The following is a 19,432-nucleotide window of genomic DNA, read 5'->3' as shown; positions in this document are numbered from 1 at the left end:
ATATATTTTACTTGAATGTCTTATAGCTCCGGACGAAGGATCTCCAGATCCGAAACGTTGAGCGTTTTGTACAAGTTTGGTTGAAAGGCTTGTGTTAGTTTTAACACTTTTATATTTTTATATTTCGGACAAAAATAAAGAAATTTCTTTTAGCCTTAGAGCTTGTAGCCCTTTTTTCTTATAGGCTTCCCCCTCTTTTTCCTCCATTGCAATGCTGCCCCAGTACAACATTCATTCCTATCAATGGGAATATTCATGATCTGGGGAGGGGGGGCACTGCAGTTTCTGTTAGAGCAATCAGAGCAACTAGCACACCTTTGGTTCAGCAGTGCTCCGCAGAAGAGCAGGCGTGTGCCACCAGCATTATTCATTTATTTAGAACATTTCTATCTCGCCCTATGTCATTAAGATCTCAGGACAGCTTACGGAAAAAAGCGTACAGTATAAAACAATGAATGTGCAGCCCCCAAACTGGGGAGCAGGGTTCTCCTGTTCTGCTCAACCGGCCACTGCGGGTTACGGAATCTTGCCTTGGCTAAATAAAACCCTCCTGGAAGAAAGTAAAAGCCGGATCCATGACCTCCAAAATGGGTCCTCTTGATTCATATGATTGTTAATTTTATTTTAATATGGGATACCCTTATAACCACCACCCAATCACAGATCACCCCTGCCTCCACAGACTAAATCCGTGGCGGCACTTTTGGGTGCTGCCACGGTGCAAAAACATGGATTTGAGGCAGGGATCCTAATGAATTATCATGTTTTTTGCAGTGGATACCACAAAAAATGATGACAGTATCTACGGCCAGGGATTGCTACAACAACAAAAACCAGGGATGTAGTTATTCTTGTAGTGCCACAGCACAAAAACATGGGACTGAGGCATGGATGCCTATTATTTTTATGGGGAAAATGGAATTTTGAAAAAGTGTCCTCAGTACCTCCATAAATTAGCTGCTGTTTCTGTGTGCGTGTGTGTGTGTGGGGGGGGGGGGGGTAATCACAAAATGCTGGCTGTGCTCCCTTTTGTGTTTGTGTGTGCTACTCACTCTGACTTATCTCTCTCTCTCCTCCTCTACCCTCCCTGTTCTCTGTCTGTCTTTCTCCCGCCCCCCCCACCTGCCCCGTTAAAACCCATAGAATGATTCATCCATTGGCTTTAATGGGCAGACAAAAGCCCTGCTGCTATAAAACAGCAGGGTCAAATCACCAAGTGGCTTTAATAGGACAGGAAAAAGTGCCCCTGACTGAAAATGGGTGGGATGGAGCCCACCCATTGCTGAGACCCCTGTTGCTGCAAGGATCCATGGTGGGGGAGAGACTAGATTGCTCCTTCAGGATTCTGACTGAAACCCAGATTCACCACCCCACTGACATTGGAGCCACCAGCCTCCACTGCTCCAGCCATTTCTCAGCACCCATTTAGTTGCAGAGGGTGAAATAGCTTGATGGGCACCTCAGCTTGCCCTTCCCTGTGGGCGCATGTTGGAGACAGACTCCTGGTCTTTTCAAATGCTGTGTTTCAAATTATTTATTTATTGCATTTATATCCTACTTTTTTCCCCTTCAAGGAACCCAAGGCAGACTCCTCTCCATTTTATCCACACAACAACAACCCTGTGAAGAAGGTTGGGCTGAGAGTCTGTGACTGGGGACGACGACTAGAACCCGGATCTCCCGATTCCCAGTCCGACGCAGTAGCTACTACACCACACTGTCTCTCCAGTGAAAGTTTGCCGTGATCATAGCTCTGTGACATTTCTATACAAGGTTGTGGCTGCTTCTGGAGAAGGAATTTTGACCCTCGCTGCCGGAGCGAAGCCATGGATGCAGAGAATCGCAGGGAGAGGGCCCGGCGTCACGTGACTTGCCCCGTCTGCCTCAATTATTTCAGTGGTCCCGTGACACTCCAGTGCGGGCACAGCTTCTGCGAAACCTGCATTCGAAGGTGCTTGGAGGAGGCTGCAAAGTGCCCCCAGTGCAGGGCGAAGGTTGACAGCGACTTCCACCCCAGCTATGCCCTCTCCAGCCTCGTGGAAGTAGTCAGAGATTGGGAAGTGTCCGCACAGAGAGAGACGCTGGCCTGGGCGGCCGAATGTGAGCGGCATAAGCAGCCCCTGAACCTCTTCTGCAGGGATGATCACGCCCCCGTCTGCGTGGAGTGCCAAAGTTCCCAAGAGCACGTCGGTCACAGCATGGTCCCTCTGGAGGAAGCCGCCCGAGAGTACAAGGTAAGAGTGAGCTACTGAGAGGAAGCCCCAGGGGCTATTGTGAAAACCCTTGGGCAGGCCAGTATCATCCTGACTTAATACAAATCCATGGTGCGACCACACTACACACGGTCACATGGTGTGACCAGAACTCTATACACTATTCTGTGTGTAGAGTTCTGGTCAGCACACCTAGAAAAATGTAGAGTTGGAAAAAAGTGCAGACAAAGGCAACTAAAATGTGGTGACGCTGTGGAAAGGAGGACAGGGCTCCTGTATCTTTAACAGTTGCATAGGAAAGGGAATTTCAGAAAGGTGTGGTTTGTATAAATGTAGCACCTGGTGAAAATCCATCACAACAGTTAAAGCTGCAGGAGCCCTGTCCTCTTTTGTATCTGGGCACTCTAGCGATACTCCTGCAGCTTTAACTGTTGCAAGAAAATTCCTTTTTCAATAGAACTGTTAAAGATACAGCAGCCCAGTCCGCCTTTCCATATGGTCACCATACGGAAGCAGTTAATCGGAAATGTATTTTGGATACTGTGTGGCCTTTGTTTCCCATCCCAGTGAATGTTAAACCCAGACTCCAACTAGGCTTAGGGCTCAATCCTATGGAAATGGTATTAAACGCCAACCTCAGTGGCTACCAAGTGTCCAATGCAGAGCGGTTAGAGCACAGAGGTGATCCTCACCTTCGTGTTCTGGCTGCTCTGCATTTTTGCTAGATGGGTGATTTTGCCCATCTAGCCGCAGAGCTTCTGAGCCATTAGGGAAGGAGGTTGTGGCAAGCATAGGAAGCTGCCTTATGCAGCTTCCCTGGTCTCCTTCCTTTCCCGCCCTGGGACCACACCCTTTCCTGATCGCCACTCTCCGTTTCCGAACACAGAGTCATAGCCAGAACTACGCTGGCTACGAGAGGGAAGGAAAGGGAGTGTGGAGCTCGGTTTCTAGGTTCTGAGGTCGGAGCCCTGTTTCCGAACTTGGAGCCCAGAGACAACAATTCTATGTCATCCCAGATGCTGTCTTGATTGCTCTCTTAGTCATGTATTCAGTGTAGCTGCATGCTCTTTGGGACAAAATCTCAGACTAGGGAGACTCACATTATTACTATTTTTACTCCATTTTTATCTTAACCTTCCTCTAAGGAATTCAAGACAGTGTATATAATTCTCACCCTTTTATCATAGAATCATAGAATAGCAGAGTTGGATGTGGTCTACAAGGCCATCGAGTCCAACCCCCTGCTCAATGCAGGAATCCACCCTAAAGCATCCCTGACAAATGGTTGTCCAGCTGCCTCTTGAAGGCCTCTAGTGTGGGAGAGCCCACAACCTCACCAGGCAACTGATTCCATTGTCGTACTGCTCTAACAGTCAGGAAGTTTTTCCTGATGTCCAGCTGGAGATTACAACGTTCTTGTGAGGCAGGTTAGTCTGAGCAATAGTGACTGGAACAAAGCTACCCAGTGTGGTAAGGGGGAATTGAACCTGGATTGTCTAACATCTAGTTTAATATTCAAAACAGAGTTTTCCTTTATTGGAGTCTCGGGGGGGGTGTTTGATTACAAATCCCATCATCCCCACCAGTATGGCAGTTGCTTGGGGGTGATGGGTATTGTAATCCAACAACATCTGCGGAGTTATAGTTGGAAAGGCTGGGTAGCACATTTTATTTAATTATTTATTTAAAACGTTTATATCCCACCTTCTATCAATAAGATCTCAGGGCGGCGTATCATTCCAACGCACACATTTTAGAGTGACAATTTTGATGGGTTCGTACAGTAAGCCAATAACAGCATCCAAACCAAAACCTTTTGCTTTTTTCCCCCCAGGATGTGATAGACCAGCACCTCAAAATTTTGGGGACAGAGACACAAGAAATTTCGGAATATGAAGCAGCCGCAAAAGATAGAATGGGACTCATGCTGGTAATTATCAGACTTACACTTCTGGGAACTGAAGACGTTCTGCAACCAGTATTTAGGGGGGGGGGGAAATAGAATATTAAATGAAGAAGAGTCTTAAGTTATGACACAGCATGGCTCTTCGGGATGTCTGTTCCTTTGGAAAGGCCTGATCCTGGATAGCTCCGTTAGAGTTCTGACTGTTTCTCTGACTGTAACGCGGAGCGATGCCCCCCGGAATTGGAACTACCACCCTCCACTGGTCTGACATCCCTTAATATTGGTTGGAAATATGAGAAACACCTTCTCAGGATGAAAAATGTTTATTTTCAGGAAGAGCCGACACATTTCGGCCTGTGCTTTATCCTAAGGCCTTCCTCAGGGCCTTGTTAGAAAGAAGTGTGTAGAATTTCTTTGAGCAAAAAGTGTCTTCAGACACATTCTTCTAACTTATGCATGGCATGGAGAATGTGGATAGGGAGACATTTTTCTCCCCCTCTCAAAATACTAGAACGCAATGGGGCCATCCCATGAAGCTGATTGGTGGGAGATCCAGGACAAATAAAAGGAAGGACTTCTTCACACAGCGCAGAGTTAAATATGGAACTCACTACCACAAGATGTAGTGATGGCCTCCACTCTGGATGGCTTTAAAAAGGGGCTGGATAATTATCCCGGAGGCAAAGGCTAGCAATGGCTTCTAGCCCTGATGGTTGTGTGCTATCGCCAGTATTCGAGGCAATAAGCCTGTGTGCACCAGTTGCTGGGGAACATTTATTTATTTATTTAAAACATTTGTATCCTGCCCTATACCATTAAGATCTCAGGGCGACGTACATGGGCGGGAGGGTGCTGTTGCACCATGTCCTGCTTGTTCATCCCTGGCCGATGGCTGGTTGGCCACTGTGGGAACAGAGTGCTGGACTAGATGGACCCTTGGTCTGATCCAGCAGGGCTCTTCTTATGTTCTTATGTACACCCTGAGGAAGGCCTAAGAGTAAAGGTTAGGCCAAACATGCTGGGCTTCCTGAAAATAAACATTTTGCATCCTGAGAAGGTGTTTCTCTTGTTTCTGGTTTGTTTTGGTTGCTCATCTCCTTCTGGTTTGGGTCCCTTGATATCATCAAGAGTCTTCAGGAAACTCTTCCCCTTCCAAACGTCAGTGTGAAGCTTCAGAAGTACCCATCTGAGGGAATTCTCATGACCTCCTTTTTGACAGTGTCAATGCCCCTGTTCCTAACAAGGCTCTCTTTTTCTTCTCTTTCCAACTGCTTGTCGCAGAATGAAATAATGTGGCAGAAGGAAAAGCGACAGAATGACTTCAGGCAGCTACGCGACTTTCTGGACAGAGAAGAGAATCTCGCCATGAACAGGACGGATGAGCTGCAGCTCGAGCTCAGACAGAAAGAGGAGATGTTCATGGCCACTTTCCGCAAGGCGCTTTCCTCCCGTGAAAGAATCATCCAGGAGTTGAAGGAGAAGCGTCAGCAGCCAGCCAGCGAACTGCTGCAGGTAAGATGGTGGCAGAAATGGCCAAGGTTCCTTTCTAGGGCAAGGAGGGCTTGAAAACTGCATCTACGCAAAACATGAAGTTGCTGTTTATGGAGCTGATAAGCCAGCTCTGTTATGGGCTTGAGCATCCAAGAACATGAGGAGAATGTATTCACCTTGAGGCAAACAGGAGATTCCTATTTAACGTTAAGAATATAAGGGCCCTGTTGGATCAGACTGAGGGTCCATCTAGTCCAGCACTCTGTTCACACAGCTGTTGACCAGGGACCCTCAAGCAAGGCACGTTGCAACAGCACCCTCCCACCCATGTTCTCCAGCAACTGGTACACTCAGGCTTACTGCCTCAAATACTGGAGATAGCACACAACCATCAGGGATCGTAGCCACGGATAGCCTTCTCCTCCAGGAATTTATCCCACCCCCCTTTTCAAGCCATCCAAATTGGCTGCATCTTCTAGTTCTCCAGGTTGGTGTGAGGAAGGCATCCCACAATGGGTTAACCCCCTATCGCCCAGGAAAAGCAGGGACTCACATGACTGAGTTTTAAGCCCTCTATTGGTCTGAAGCTCCTCCTAGCCAGTTCGTCCCTGCTTTTCGCCCAGGACAGAGCTACTTCTCATCTCCTCCTATCTCAAGCCTATACTTATCTCTATTTCTAACACTTTTTAAACTTCTTACCTCTTTGACTTTCTTTCTCTTACCAAAAACAAACAAACAAACAAACAAAAAACGCTTTTCTGCTTCCTTTTCTCTGCCGCTTGCCTATCATTCTCTATGACCCCTCCGGCAAAGAAAACCATTTCGAAGCCTCAAAAGAAAAAGAAAACAACGACTCATGTGAGAGTCGTTAGGAAGCCATCAGCAGACAAAAGGATGACCTGCCAGAAAGGTCAAGGAGATAACCAGTTTGCCGGCTGCCGCGGAGGATCAAAGAGATCACCAGCCCGGAGGCCAAGGCCCCTCGCTGAGTCTCTTACACACCAGGAACGGTGCGATCCCGGCCTCAAAAGATGCGGCCGAGACTGAGGGAGTCGGGGGCTCAGCACGCCACCCTCTCCACTCAGAACAAGAGGAGGAAGCAACGGAGCAGCTAGATGCTCCAACAGCATCAAGGGTGAGATCAAATCCATTCTTTCTCCCCCACGTGGATGTTTCCCGCCAAACAAAGCGGGCGGCCATTTTGAGTTGCAGTTTCGATTCCAACTTGCAAAGGGAAGCCCCTCCTCCTTCCACCTCCTCCATTGCTCAGCCACAGAATAATGAGATAGCCCCAACGCCTATCCTAAGCATGGCTCAAATAGATAAATCTGTTTTAGCACAGATCACTAAGGCAGTACTGGATAATCTGTCTGACCATTTGTTAGACTAGCAAACCTTGAGATCAAGCCGTTCTGCAAAACGCACCAGAGGCTTGCACACTTCTGAGTCTTCCTCCTCTCCTCCTCCACAATTAGAAAACAAAAATAAAAACAATGATAAAACAAAAAACAAAAATAAGGCTTTCAGGTCAAAACAGCCCAATTCTTCCCATAGTCTGCACTCATCAGCAGGCTCTGGGGACGACTCTCCAGACCCACACTCCATAGCCAAAGGTCGCTCTAACAAATCCAAGACCCCCTTGGCTGAGCCCCACCATGACAGTGATTCCTCCATAATGTCACTGCAGGAGTTCTTTTCAGAAGGAGAGGAGGGTGGATGGTCAGACATAGAAATTACAGACCATATCTCGGCTGATCGATTCTTTAACAAAGAGGATTTTTTACCTTTATTGTCCGAAGCAATTGTCTCTCTAGCTAGTGAGCCAGTACAACCCGACAAACAGCAATCTTTATCTAGAGGGGCAGCGATGTTTCCAGAACCCAAGCCAACCACCAGAGAGGTACCTTTTCCCAATTCCTTTAATAAATTAATGAAGGAGGAGTGGAAATCTCCCCTCCAGGGGAAAAAGGGAGTCAGTACAGCGCAGAGGTTTTATACTCTTCCTCACAATGTGATGGAAGAATTAAAAATTCCATTAGTAGATGCCCCTGTGGCGGCCTTGCTCTCAGGTGCTGTATTGCCAAAAGACGGTGACTTTCCCCTAAAAGACCACGGGGAAAGAAGATCAGATACAGCTTTAAAAAAGGCGCATGAAGCTTCAGCATTAGCTTTAAGGGCCTCAGCAGTATCATCTTTTTTCGCTAGAGCTTCCATCTTATGGGTGGAAGACATAATAAACAATAAGGAATTAGATCAGCCTACTTTATACAGAGGACTGCTCAAACTCTCTAAATCTTTTGCCTTCCTGGCTGATGCTACACAAGATGCGCTTCAGTTTTCAGCCTGCTCCATAGCAGCTGCTAATGTGGCCAGACGTTCCATTTGGCTTAAGCACTGGAATGTTGATCTTCCCTCAAGGGGAAATCTTGCGACTGTACCTTTCACAGGTGCACACCTTTTTGGAGAAGAGGCCTTAAAAGATGTCCTCATAGAGACTAAGGATAAGAAAAAAGTTATGCCTTCATCCTTCCGGCGAGAAGATAAAAAACTCATCCGGTCTTATACATCCTTTCGCCCATTCCGGACCACTAACCAATCTTCCTTTCGATCCAAAAGCTACAGGTTTCCTAAACCAGCATGGTCCAGATCCCGCTTTCAGTCCAGAAGCGCCAACTCCTCTAGCGCTTCTGCCAAACCCCCTTCTACTTTCCAGGCCTCAAGGTCTGGACGACAGCAGTTCTGACGCCAGGGAACCCTTCATCGGGGGGAGACTTCAACATTTCCTCCCAGCATGGGAACAATCCACAGACGATCGCTGGGTCCTGGACACCATCTCCCATGGTTATCTCATAGAGTTTTGGAAACAACCTCCCCCTCGGTTCACCCCATCCCCCACATCACAATCCGCCACCAAGAATCACATCCTATCTACCGCCATACAGCGTCTACTTCAAATAGGAGCGATAGAACCAGTACCATCCATAGAAAAATGCGAAGGTATTTATTCCATCTTATTTCTAGTAGCCAAAAAGGCCAAAGGCTGGAGACCAATTCTGGACCTCAAGCATCTGAACAGGTTTGTCAAATATTGAAAATTCCGTATGGAGACATTGCAAACCATCAAAGAAGCCCTTCACAAAGCAGAATATTTGACTTCCATAGACCTCACAGAGGCATATCTGCATATTCCCATCTCACTACCTCACAGAAAATTCCTACGCTTCACGTACCAGAACTATCATTACCAGTACAAAGCACTTCCATTTGGCCTATCCTCAGCACCCCGCATCTTCACCAAGATCATGGTGACAGTAATAGCTCATCTCCGGCTAAAGGGCGTGCATATTTATCCATATTTGGACGACCTTCTTATCCGTTCTGTTTCCAGTCAGAAAGCCTCACAGGATCTACAGACAACTGTCGAGTGCCTAGAAAGACACGGCTTTGTCATAAACAGAAAAAAGCCATCTCACACCCACCCAGGTCCTCCCTCATCTAGGAGCACTCATCGACACCTCCAAGGGTTTAATATTCCTCTCCCCAGAGAGAATAGTCAAGCTTCAGGACCGCTCAAGGGCAATTCATCGGCAAAGAATAACCAACTTAATGGATGCTGCGCATCTTCTGGGTTTAATGATCTCATGCCTCGGCATTCTCCCATGGGCCAGGCTGCATTCTCGCCCCCTTCAGTGGTTCCTATTGCCCTTCCAAGCTCAAATAGCAAGGAGGGATCGCCTCCCAATACTTCTCCCTCTGCACGTCAGAGACTCCCTCATGTGGTGGCAAGACCTCCAAAATCTGCAGGTGGGCAGCCCCTTCCAGGAGCCTCAGAGGATCTTACTGACAACAGATGCCAGCCTCGAAGGGTGGGGAGCCCACTGCAACTCTCTCCTGGCCCAAGGAAAATGGAATGCAGAGGAAAAATGCCACAGCACCAACTGGCTGGAGCTCAGGGCAGTACACCTGGGTCTAAAAGCATTCTCACGCCATCTGCAACATTCTCATGTCCTAGTCAGAACGGACAACACAACAACACGAGCCCACATAACACGTCAAGGGGGTTCCAAATCCCTCTCCTTACACCTGGAGGCCCAGAGCATGCTATTATGGGCCGAACAGAACTTAGCCTCCATATCAGCCCAACACATCAAAGGGACCCTGAACCATACAGCAGACTATCTGAGTCGGCAACAAATAGACCCAGGGGAATGGAGCCTACATCCAGCAGTCTTCCAGAGAATCATACACCATTTCGGCCCACTAACACTGGACTTGTTTGCATCCAGGCAAAACCACAAGCTGCCAAGATTTCTCTCCAGATTCCAGTCTTACGGAGCCGAAGGGATAGATGCACTATATATCAACTGGCCGAAAGAGAGGCTCTACGCATTCCCTCCAATCCCCCTCTTAGCCAGAGTTCTACAAAAAATCAGAAAGGAACAAGCCACTGTAGTCCTAGTAGCCCCCTTCTGGCCCCGACGCCCCTGGTTCTCCGAGATTCTAGCCCTAGCAGTGCAAGGTCCATGGTTCCTGCCCCAGATCTCAGATCTCTTGTCTCAGGGACCAGTACTGCACCCAGACCCAAATTGGCTCAAACTAGCCGCCTGGCTGCTGAGAGGTCCATCTACTTAACTCTGGGTTATTCTGAGGATGTCATATCCACCCTGCTGGCATCCCGCAAGGACTCCACCACCAGAATTTACGAAACAACCTGGAAGTCCTTCTGCAGGTGGAGTGAAAGGGAGAAGCTTATTCCACGGGCAACAGGTGTCAAGGAACTCCTAGCCTTTCTCCAACAAGGCCTTCAGATGGGTTTAAAACCGGGTACCCTGCGCAGGCAAACGTCAGCCCTGTCATCAGTCCTTTCCAGGCCTGGTAGGCAGCCACTAAGTTCACACCCTCACATCAAAAGATTCCTCCGTGGAGCCGCACTCAAGAGTCCTCCCATTGTCCATAGGTTTCCTTCCTGGAGCCTACATGTTGTACTTTCTGCATTGACTAAACCTCCCTTCGAACCAATTGCCTCTATCCCACTACGCATTTTGTCACAAAAAGTTCTTTTCCTTGTGGCCATAACATCTGCTCGCAGAATCTCAGAGTTATCTGCCATTTCAATCAGAAAAGGCCTCATCACCTTCCATAAGGATTCTGTCGTCCTTCGAACAGACCCGACCTTTATCCCTAAGGTCAACACGCTATTCCATAGGTCACAGGAGCTTATTCTGCCATCTTTCTGTCCTAACCCTTCTCATCCACAGGAGAAGGCCTGGCACAAGCTGGATGTCCGCAGAGCCATTAAAGTTTACTTAAAAAGGACAGAGTCCTTTCGAAAATCTGATTCACTGTTTGTTTCCTTTCACCCTGTGGCTATGGGCAAGAAGGTTACCAGATCTACCCTAGCTAGGTGGTTAAAAGCATGTATTTTTTCAGCCTATGAGGCCTCATGCCTCCCCAAGCCATTAGGAGTCACAGCTCACTCCACTAGAGCAGCAGCCACATCAGCCGCCTTAAGTACTAATGCCCCTCTGGCAGAAATCTGCAAGGCGTCCACCTGGACAAGTCCTAATTCCTTCATAAGACATTACAAAATAGACACATATGCCTCAGCGGATGCCTCCTTTGGCAGGAGAGTCCTCCAGCAGGTTGTAGGACTACAATAGACTCGGCTTAAGATTTTCCCACCCAGATAAGGGGTTTTTAGCTTTTGCATATCCCATTGTGGGATGCCTTCCTCACACCAACCTGGAGAACGGAACATTGGTACTTACCAAGAAGGTTCCTTCTGGGTTGGTGTGCGGAAGGCATCCCAACCACACCCTGAAACACCACCGAGTCTATCAGGCCACTTGTCTCTGCATTTAGCCGGCCAGACCTTTTCCTAAGGATCCTCAAAGTTTGTACTCTCAGATTGATTTCTAAGTACTTACTAATAAGTTATCTGTTCCTCTGTGGTTCTTCCTTACCTATGATACAAAGAGATGCTTACTTTCTCAATTTCCGAGCTTTAGCCATGGACGGAACTGGCTAGGAGGAGCTTCAGACCAATAGAGGGCTTAAAACTCAGTCATGTGAGTCCCTGCTTTTCCTGGGCGATAGGGGGAGTTAACCCATTGTGGGATGCCTTCCGCACACCAACCCAGAAGGAACCTTCTCGGTAAGTACCAATGTTCCGTTCTGAATCTGATTCTGATTGATTACCTGAAACATCTTTTCCCAAGACAGGAGCAGTAGGGTTGGACATGACACCAGTAGGATGCACGATTGGACAGAGCCCTGGACTGATTCCGCAGGGCTGCTCTTCTGTACTGTTTCAGGGTGGGGGTCTTTGTCGTTTGGGACGTCCTGCTTCTTTTTAGAGGTTTTGCTGCCTTCTGAAGTTAAACTAGCTCCCGTCTTTAGAGCATGGTTTTCATAATCCCTTTTCTCTCTCTCTCTCTCTTTTTCCCTGTAGGATATAAGGAACACTTTCCAGAGGTGAGTCCCCCACACTGGGGAGCAGGTGAACAACAGGGTGCTGTTGGGTCCACAGGGTGGGGGTTTAGGGGAGGCTTCCGTGCCCTGCAGCTTTTCACAGACGAATAGAGAGTCATCCTTTCAAAGCTGACCCCCCCCTCCCACTCCAAATTCCCACTCTGATTACAAGTGTTTTAGCAGGCCAGCTCCCCTCCATTACATTTTTTAAAAATTATTTCCCCCTTTTTATTGTGAATTAACAAAACAACAGGAAATAAATCATGGGGGGGGGGAAGCATTACATACATAGCATGCCATTATTATTATTCTTCATCAGATACACCATTCATAAAAAACGGGGGGAGAAGGCTTAGGTATAAGTTTCAAGAAAAACAGTCCAAATATCTCCGACAATTATGCAAGTTAGACAGATTCTTATTAAAGAGGTGTTGTGGAGTCCAATAAACCCGAAACAATTTTTTTTTTTTTTTGCTGAACATGGCGTAGCGTAAGAACAATAGAAGCCATTACAACATTTTATATCTTCCTCCTTTCACTGCCCCTTCCTTCCCTTCTTCCTTTCCTTTCCTTTCCTTTCCTTCCTTCCTTCCTTTCATTCATTCATTCATTCACACATCATTGTCTGCTAATCCTCTGAAATTTTATATATCTAAGACAGGATTTCTATTCTTTCTAAAATCTGCCCTTCTTCCTTTGAATAGTGGTGATGGTCTCTCCTCTTCATGCATTGCTTGTGTTGTTTTCCCTACATCTTTATCTTTTTCTACTCAGATTAATTTTACTCTTAAGTCTTGTGGGTTGCTGCACACTTTAGAAACTGGATCTCCCTGCCCAATCCCAGATATTGCCAGTATTCTTCAACATTTGTTACTTCACACACCGATTATTTCACTTTACCTTCCTCCCTCCCTCATAATACTAGAACCTGAAGACATCCCATGAAGCGGATTGGTGGGAGATTCCAGGACATGAGTGCAACAGCACCCTCCTACCCATGTTCCCCAGCAACTGGTGTCCATAGGCTTACTGCCTCTGATACTGGAAATAGCACATAGCCATCAGGGCTAGTAGCCATTGATAGCCTTCTCCTCCCAGAAGTCATCCAACCCCCTTTCAAAGCCATCCAGATTGGTGGCCGTCACTACATCTTGTGGTAGCGACTTCTATAGCTTCACTCTGCGCTGTGTGAAGAAGTCCTTCCTTTTATCGTCCTGAATCTCCCACCAATCAGCTTCAGAGGATGACCCCACTGGTGCTCTGCAGGTGTGTTCTTGAGGGCACAGGTTGGGGAAGGTTGCTGTAGGCTTTTGGAGTCTTCTACCTACCATCCCTCCTCACACGCACACTTTTTGTCCCATTCTTGAATTCTCTATTGAACAGATTAAGGAGTTATGTTTTCCCCTTTTCTCTAGGTATGAGGAGAGAGAGAGCCATAAGACTCTTGCAATGTTCCCTCTGGACCTGGACTATAAGATCTGGAATACCTCTGACTTACTCCGTTTTCTGGGGGGCACAATGAAGCAATTCATAGGTGAGGAAGAATGGCTGCCAAGACCTTGTTCAGTCTGTTGCATTATTTTATTTTATAAATTTGTGGCATTTCAGCAGGTGTCCTTTGTATGCATGCAGCACTGCCTAGAGTGACCAGATGCAAAAGAGGGCAGGGCTCCTGCAGCTTTAACTGTTGTGATGGAGAGGGAATTTCCCCAGGTGCTGCATGTATCCAAATGACACCTTCTGAAATTCCCTTTTCTCTACAACTGTATAAGATACAGAAGCCCTGTCCTCCTTTCCATAGGGTCACCCTACCTTAGACCACCTTCCTGGTCCGTTTTCGGGCATCCCTCTTCTCTTTGATGGCCTTTCTCCATGACACAAACCAAAATGGATCTATCAAAACTGGCCAGTAGGAATAAGAACATAAGAAGTTCCTTACTGGATCAGACCAAGGGTCCATCTAGTCCGACACTCTGTTTGCACAGAGAGCCTGTTATTCCATGTCCTGCACTCGGAGTTGGGTTTCTTCAGCTCATCCTGGCTTCCATTGTGTTTGCTTTCCATATATACTCCCGGATTGGTTGAACCAATGAAACTTCCAGTGCTGTCTGGATCCATTTAGGGGGATATATATGACACCCTGGCATTGCAAGTTGAAGTGCTTAAGCAGAGGAATTTTTATTTCCAAAATCGTCAAAGCTTGGGAAAAGGCTCTTCTTCTGTAGTATAACATTTATTAAATTCCTGGTGGTGTGAGGCTTAATCTCTCTCTTTTCTTACCCAGACACTGTGAAATATGACTTTCCACTGCAGGAAGGTAAGTCGAAGCATCTGTTAAGGTATCGTAACTATGGGATGTTGTCAGTAAGCTTAGGGTGAAATTTTCTCTACATCACAACACTTAAAGCTGCAGGTGCCTTGCCCTCTTTTCAATCAGGTCACTCTAGTATAGCTCCTGCACTTTAACTGTTGTGATGAAGAGGGAATTTCCCCAGGGAAGGACACCTGCTGAAATTCCTTTTTCTATGCAACTGCTGAACATGCAGAAGCCCTGTCCTCCTTTTCATATGGTCACCCTAAGTGTGATGTAAGGGTTAAAGTGTTGAGACTCGGGAGACCTGGGTTTAGTCCCCACTTGGCAATGAAGCTCACTGGGTGACTTTGGGCCAGTCACCAACTCTCAGCCTAACTCCCAGGGCTGTTATGAGGATGAAATGGAAGAGGAGGAGGAGGATGTACGTCACCTTGAGCCTCCTGAAGGAAAAAGCAGGCTATATAAAGGGCAGCACCTCAGTGGCTCATATTTATACCAGGGGAATTGACAGAGAAGTTACAATCTCAAAGAGGAATAAAAGAAAGAGATGATTTTAAGAAGGTTGGCAAAAATGTATAGAATATATGAAGAAAGAAAAGAATAGAACAACTCTGACAAAAGCCTATAGGACTCTCTGGGACTCCTGAAATGAAGTAGTGCTATAAAATAATATAAAATAAGATGGAAGAGTTTGTTAGATCAATGTTCTTTTCACCCAAGGACGAGATCCAAACAGCCCTTAAGCACGACTCCACCATTCCAACGACAGAGGGTTCAAAAGCGCTTTATTGATTAGTAATCAAGGCCTGGTCTCTTCAAAGGGAGCAATCAGACAAAAGACATAGGGAATATGGTACAGTATTAAAGCTTTCAAGGGGCAGGGCCCAGTAGCAGCATTAACCAATCAGAACATAACACTGAGGCATAGCTAATTATGCTAAACAGTCCTGTAAACAATACCTTTGGCCTGACAGTAAGTTACAGAGAGTTAACTTCAACACAGACAGCTGGAGCCAGGACTCTTGTTTATATTAGTAATCAAGGATGCAAGGACGCACACAAGGAGACATTCTCATACAGGGCATTTTGACATTTTGCTTGGAGTGCAATGGAGATTTTACAGTTTCCTGTTAAAAATGGAGGTGGTTCTGCTAACATTTTCCCCCCTTTAAAGCAATTCAAAACAAGTCCATTTTTAAAAAGCAATAGTTGTATTTTTCTTCTGGCTTCTAATTTCAAAGGATACTGATGCAAGAACACAGGGGTGCTTTTAGGCTTCAATTGTAGTTGCATTTAGGGCTCAGGCTCAGGGCTCAAAGCATTTCAAAAGTTCTATTAGGCCAAAGTTAGAATATCTCTGCCCCCCAAAAAAAGAACCACTGGGCAATTTTCAGAACACAACGTTCAAAACACACACAAAAATATAGCAATTCAGTATTTCCAATCTTCATCAGCAGAGGATGCAAGATTGTCCATTCACTAACTTTTTCAAGGCAGGGCTTCTTCACCCCCCTTTTCTTTCTGGTCAAAAACCATGCCACGTACACTGACCTTCAAACACTTTCCTTTTTCTTCTTTTTCTACATTTCAACTTCTCATCTTCTTCTATTCACATACACTTTCAAATCAACTTCACTTCAAATCAACATCTTTTCAAAACAACCAAAACAACCTTTTTTCAAACTATCTCTTCTGCACAGCCTTTTCTCTCTCTCTCTCTCTCTTTTTTCAGACATTTCTCTCATCCACTTTTAACAACATACTTTTTCTTTCTCTCATCTTGGCAAAACGGTTGGCAACAAGGACTTGAGCTTTTCAACTCAGGCAGTGAATCTTCAAAGCTATGGAAGACTATATCTTCTGTGAAAATGGGGTTCTAATTATCTGAGGTTTGTGAAAGAGAAAATACACAAAGTCTTCAAAATCTAAAACAAAAACTTTTCACTGAACAAAACTGCTTATCTCTAGCTGCTAAGCATAGGAGAAGCAAGGTAAGGAAAAAATGATACACCATCCTAGAAAGAGAACTTGGGAAATCCATGGGAGACAGACCAGGAGAGGAATAGGGTAAGGGGATAAAAGGTGAAACTTGAAAGGAAAGTAATTTTGCTATAACTCTTGGCTGTAAATTTTTTAATGAATTTTGTATGTTTGTATATATGTATATATGTGTGTGTGTGTGTATATATATATATATATTAGAATCTATAGGGTGACCATATGAAAGGGAGAACAGGGCTCCTGTATCTTTAACAGTTGTACTGAAAAGGGAATTTCACCAGGTTCCCCATATATACAAATGACACATGCTGAAATTCCCTTTTCTATATAACTGTGAAAGACACTGGAGCCCTGTCCTCCTTTTCATAGGGTCACCCTAGCAAATTTCCATCCTCATTTTAACTTCCTCCTGCAGTATGTAGCTTGTAGCAAGAAGCGAAATATTTTTTGCACTAAGCTCCAGCTTATATATAAATACATAAACAAATATAAAATTCATTAAAATTTTTACAGCCAAAAGTTATAGCAAAATTACTTTCCTTTCAAGTTTCACCTTTTATCCCCTTACCGTATTCCCAGCCTGCTCCGTCTCCCATAGATTTCTCAAGTTCTCTTTCTAGGATGGTATACCATTTTTTCCTTACCTCTTCCATCTTATTTTATATTATTTTATAGCACTACTTCATTTCAGGGGTCCCAGAGAGTCCTATAGGCTTTTGTCAGAGTTGTTCTATTCTTTTCTTTCTTCATATATTTCCTCTAGGAAGCTCAAGGTGACATACATGATCCTCCTCCTCCATTTCATCCTCATAACAGCCCTGGGAGTTAGGCTAAGAGTTGGTGACTGGCCCAAAGTCACCCAGTGAGCTTCATTGCCAAGTGGGGACTAAACCCAGGTCTCCCGAGTCTCAACACTTTAACCCATACACCACACTTAGGGTGACCATATGAAAAGGAAGAACGGGCTTCTGTATGTTCAGCAGTTGCATAGAAAATGGAATTTCGGCAGGTGTCCTTCCCTGGGGAAATTCCCTCTTCATCTCAACAGTTAAGGCTGCAGGAGCCCTGCCTTCATGACCAGATCCAAAAGAGGGCAGGGCTCCTTACTACATAGAAAACCTATCAACTTTAGTGGGAGGGTAATTCCTGGGATGTTTCTAAGCTCCTCCTTTAAACCATTCTCCCAGCTAATCTGCTTGTCTTCTCTTTCCCCGTCATCCAACAGCAACTATCACACTGGATCCGAACACTGCTCATCCCCTTCTCATTGTGTCTGAGGATCGTCGGAGTGTGCGATGCGGAGACATACCCCAAGAATTGCCCAATACTCCAGAGAGATTCAGCTGCATCACTGCTGTGATGGGATGCGAAGAATTTGCAGCAGGCAGACACAGCTGGGTAGTCACTGTGGAAGACACCGAGAATTGGGCCCTGGGGGTGGCCAGGAAGTCCGCGGTGAGACAGGGCTTACACGAGATTGATTTCGCGAAAGGGTTCTGGTGGCTGGAAATGGATGGAGTGGAGTGCACCCATGGTATCAGCAACCATATTATTCTCCTGAGGAGCAAGCCAGAGAGGATCAAAGTGACTGTGAATTACCCAGGGCAGGAAGTGGCCTTTTATGTGGGTGAAAATGAAATTCGCCTCTTTGCCTACTCAGATGCTGCATTCGCTGGGGAGCCCCTTGTCCCTTTCTTTTGGCTGGAGGAGAAAGGCCAGCTGAGATTCTCTCCCTAGACTTGGGAGAGAATGCTGGAGCTTAGTGCAAAAAATATTTTGCTTCTTGCTACAAGCTACATACAGCAGGAGGAAGTTAAGATGAGGATGGGAATTTGCTAGGGCAGTGGTCCCCAATTAGCTAAGTACTGGGAACCCCTTGTTTTTCAAATGCCAAGATATGGACCTCCTACTTTTGAAATTTTTTGTTATCTCTATGGTAGTTATCTGTGCAAAGCAATGTTTTGGAGAAAATTAGGGATAGCCGCTAATAAAAAAAGGATTTTAGGTATACCAAAGAACAGATCATAAAATTTGTGGTATTTGTGATATTACCATGCAAAAATGACAATGATTTAGTTAGGAATATAAAGACAAATTTAATTTTACTAACATCTAGTTTACAATTGAACAAATTATGACATGTCTAGCAGCTACTAAACCTAAATGTGATGGGAGAAATCATGCCTGTTTTTGTCCCAAACAATCCCTTCCACATCCGGTTCAATATTTCCTACTTTTCATCTCAAATCTGGATCAACATCGAGCGTATTTTCTTTTATTAAAATGTGGACCTTGCAGAGCTAATATGTGAATGGTGCCACAGACCCCCTGGATGGCTTACAAGGACACCCTGGGGTCTGCGGACCGCATATTGAGAACCACTGTGCTAGGGTGACCCTATGAAAAGGAGGACAGGGCTCCAGTATTTTTCACAGTTGTATGGAAAAGGGAATTTCAGCAGGTGTCATTTTAATTCATGCAACACCTGGTGAAATTCCCTCTTCACCACAACAGTTCAAGCTGCAGGAGATCTGCTCTCTTTTGAATCTGCTCATGCTAGGCAGGGCTCCTGCAGCTTTAACCGTTGTGATGGAGAGAGAATTTCACCAGGTGCTGCATGCATACAAATGACACTTGCTGAAATTCCCTTTTCTATGCAACTGTTAAAGATACTGGAGCCCTGTCCCCCTTTTCATAGGGTCACCCTAGCACAGTGGTTCCCAGTTGGTGGTCCGCGGACCCCAGCGTGTCCTCGTAAGCCACCCAGGAGGTCCATGGCACCATTCACATATTAGCTCTGCAAGGTCCACATTTTAATTAATACGCTCGATATTGATCCAGATTTGAGATTAAAAGTAGGAAATATTGAACCGGATGTGGAAGGGATTGTTTGGGACAAGAAGAGGCATGGCTCACATCAAACATTTTAAATGGTTTTACAATGTGAGTATAGTCCTCTCCTTCTGGAGACCATGGGGCTAAAATGCTGCTTTGTAGGACAACATCATTTTCTCTTAAATAATTTCCTATTAATGC

General features: G+C 45.7%; 1 protein-coding gene across 1 annotated transcript; it reads left to right on the top strand.

Annotated features, from left to right (window-relative positions):
- The first annotated feature begins 1,826 nt into the window (after nucleotides 1-1,826).
- Nucleotides 1,827-18,133, top strand: LOC134395575 (zinc finger protein RFP-like). The gene is made up of 7 exons (XM_063121735.1): nucleotides 1,827-2,234; nucleotides 4,048-4,143; nucleotides 5,401-5,631; nucleotides 12,062-12,084; nucleotides 13,497-13,615; nucleotides 14,366-14,398; nucleotides 17,622-18,133. The coding sequence occupies exons 1-7, from the start codon at nucleotides 1,827-1,829 to the stop codon at nucleotides 18,131-18,133; spliced, it is 1,422 nt and encodes a 473-aa protein (XP_062977805.1).
- The last annotated feature ends 1,299 nt before the right edge of the window (nucleotides 18,134-19,432 follow it).

The sequence above is a fragment of the Elgaria multicarinata genome, chromosome 3 (genome assembly GCF_023053635.1).
Source record: "Elgaria multicarinata webbii isolate HBS135686 ecotype San Diego chromosome 3, rElgMul1.1.pri, whole genome shotgun sequence".
Taxonomy (NCBI): domain Eukaryota; kingdom Metazoa; phylum Chordata; class Lepidosauria; order Squamata; family Anguidae; genus Elgaria; species Elgaria multicarinata.
Note: the sequence above shows the minus strand (reverse complement) of the source record. Positions and strands in the feature narration are given on the sequence as shown.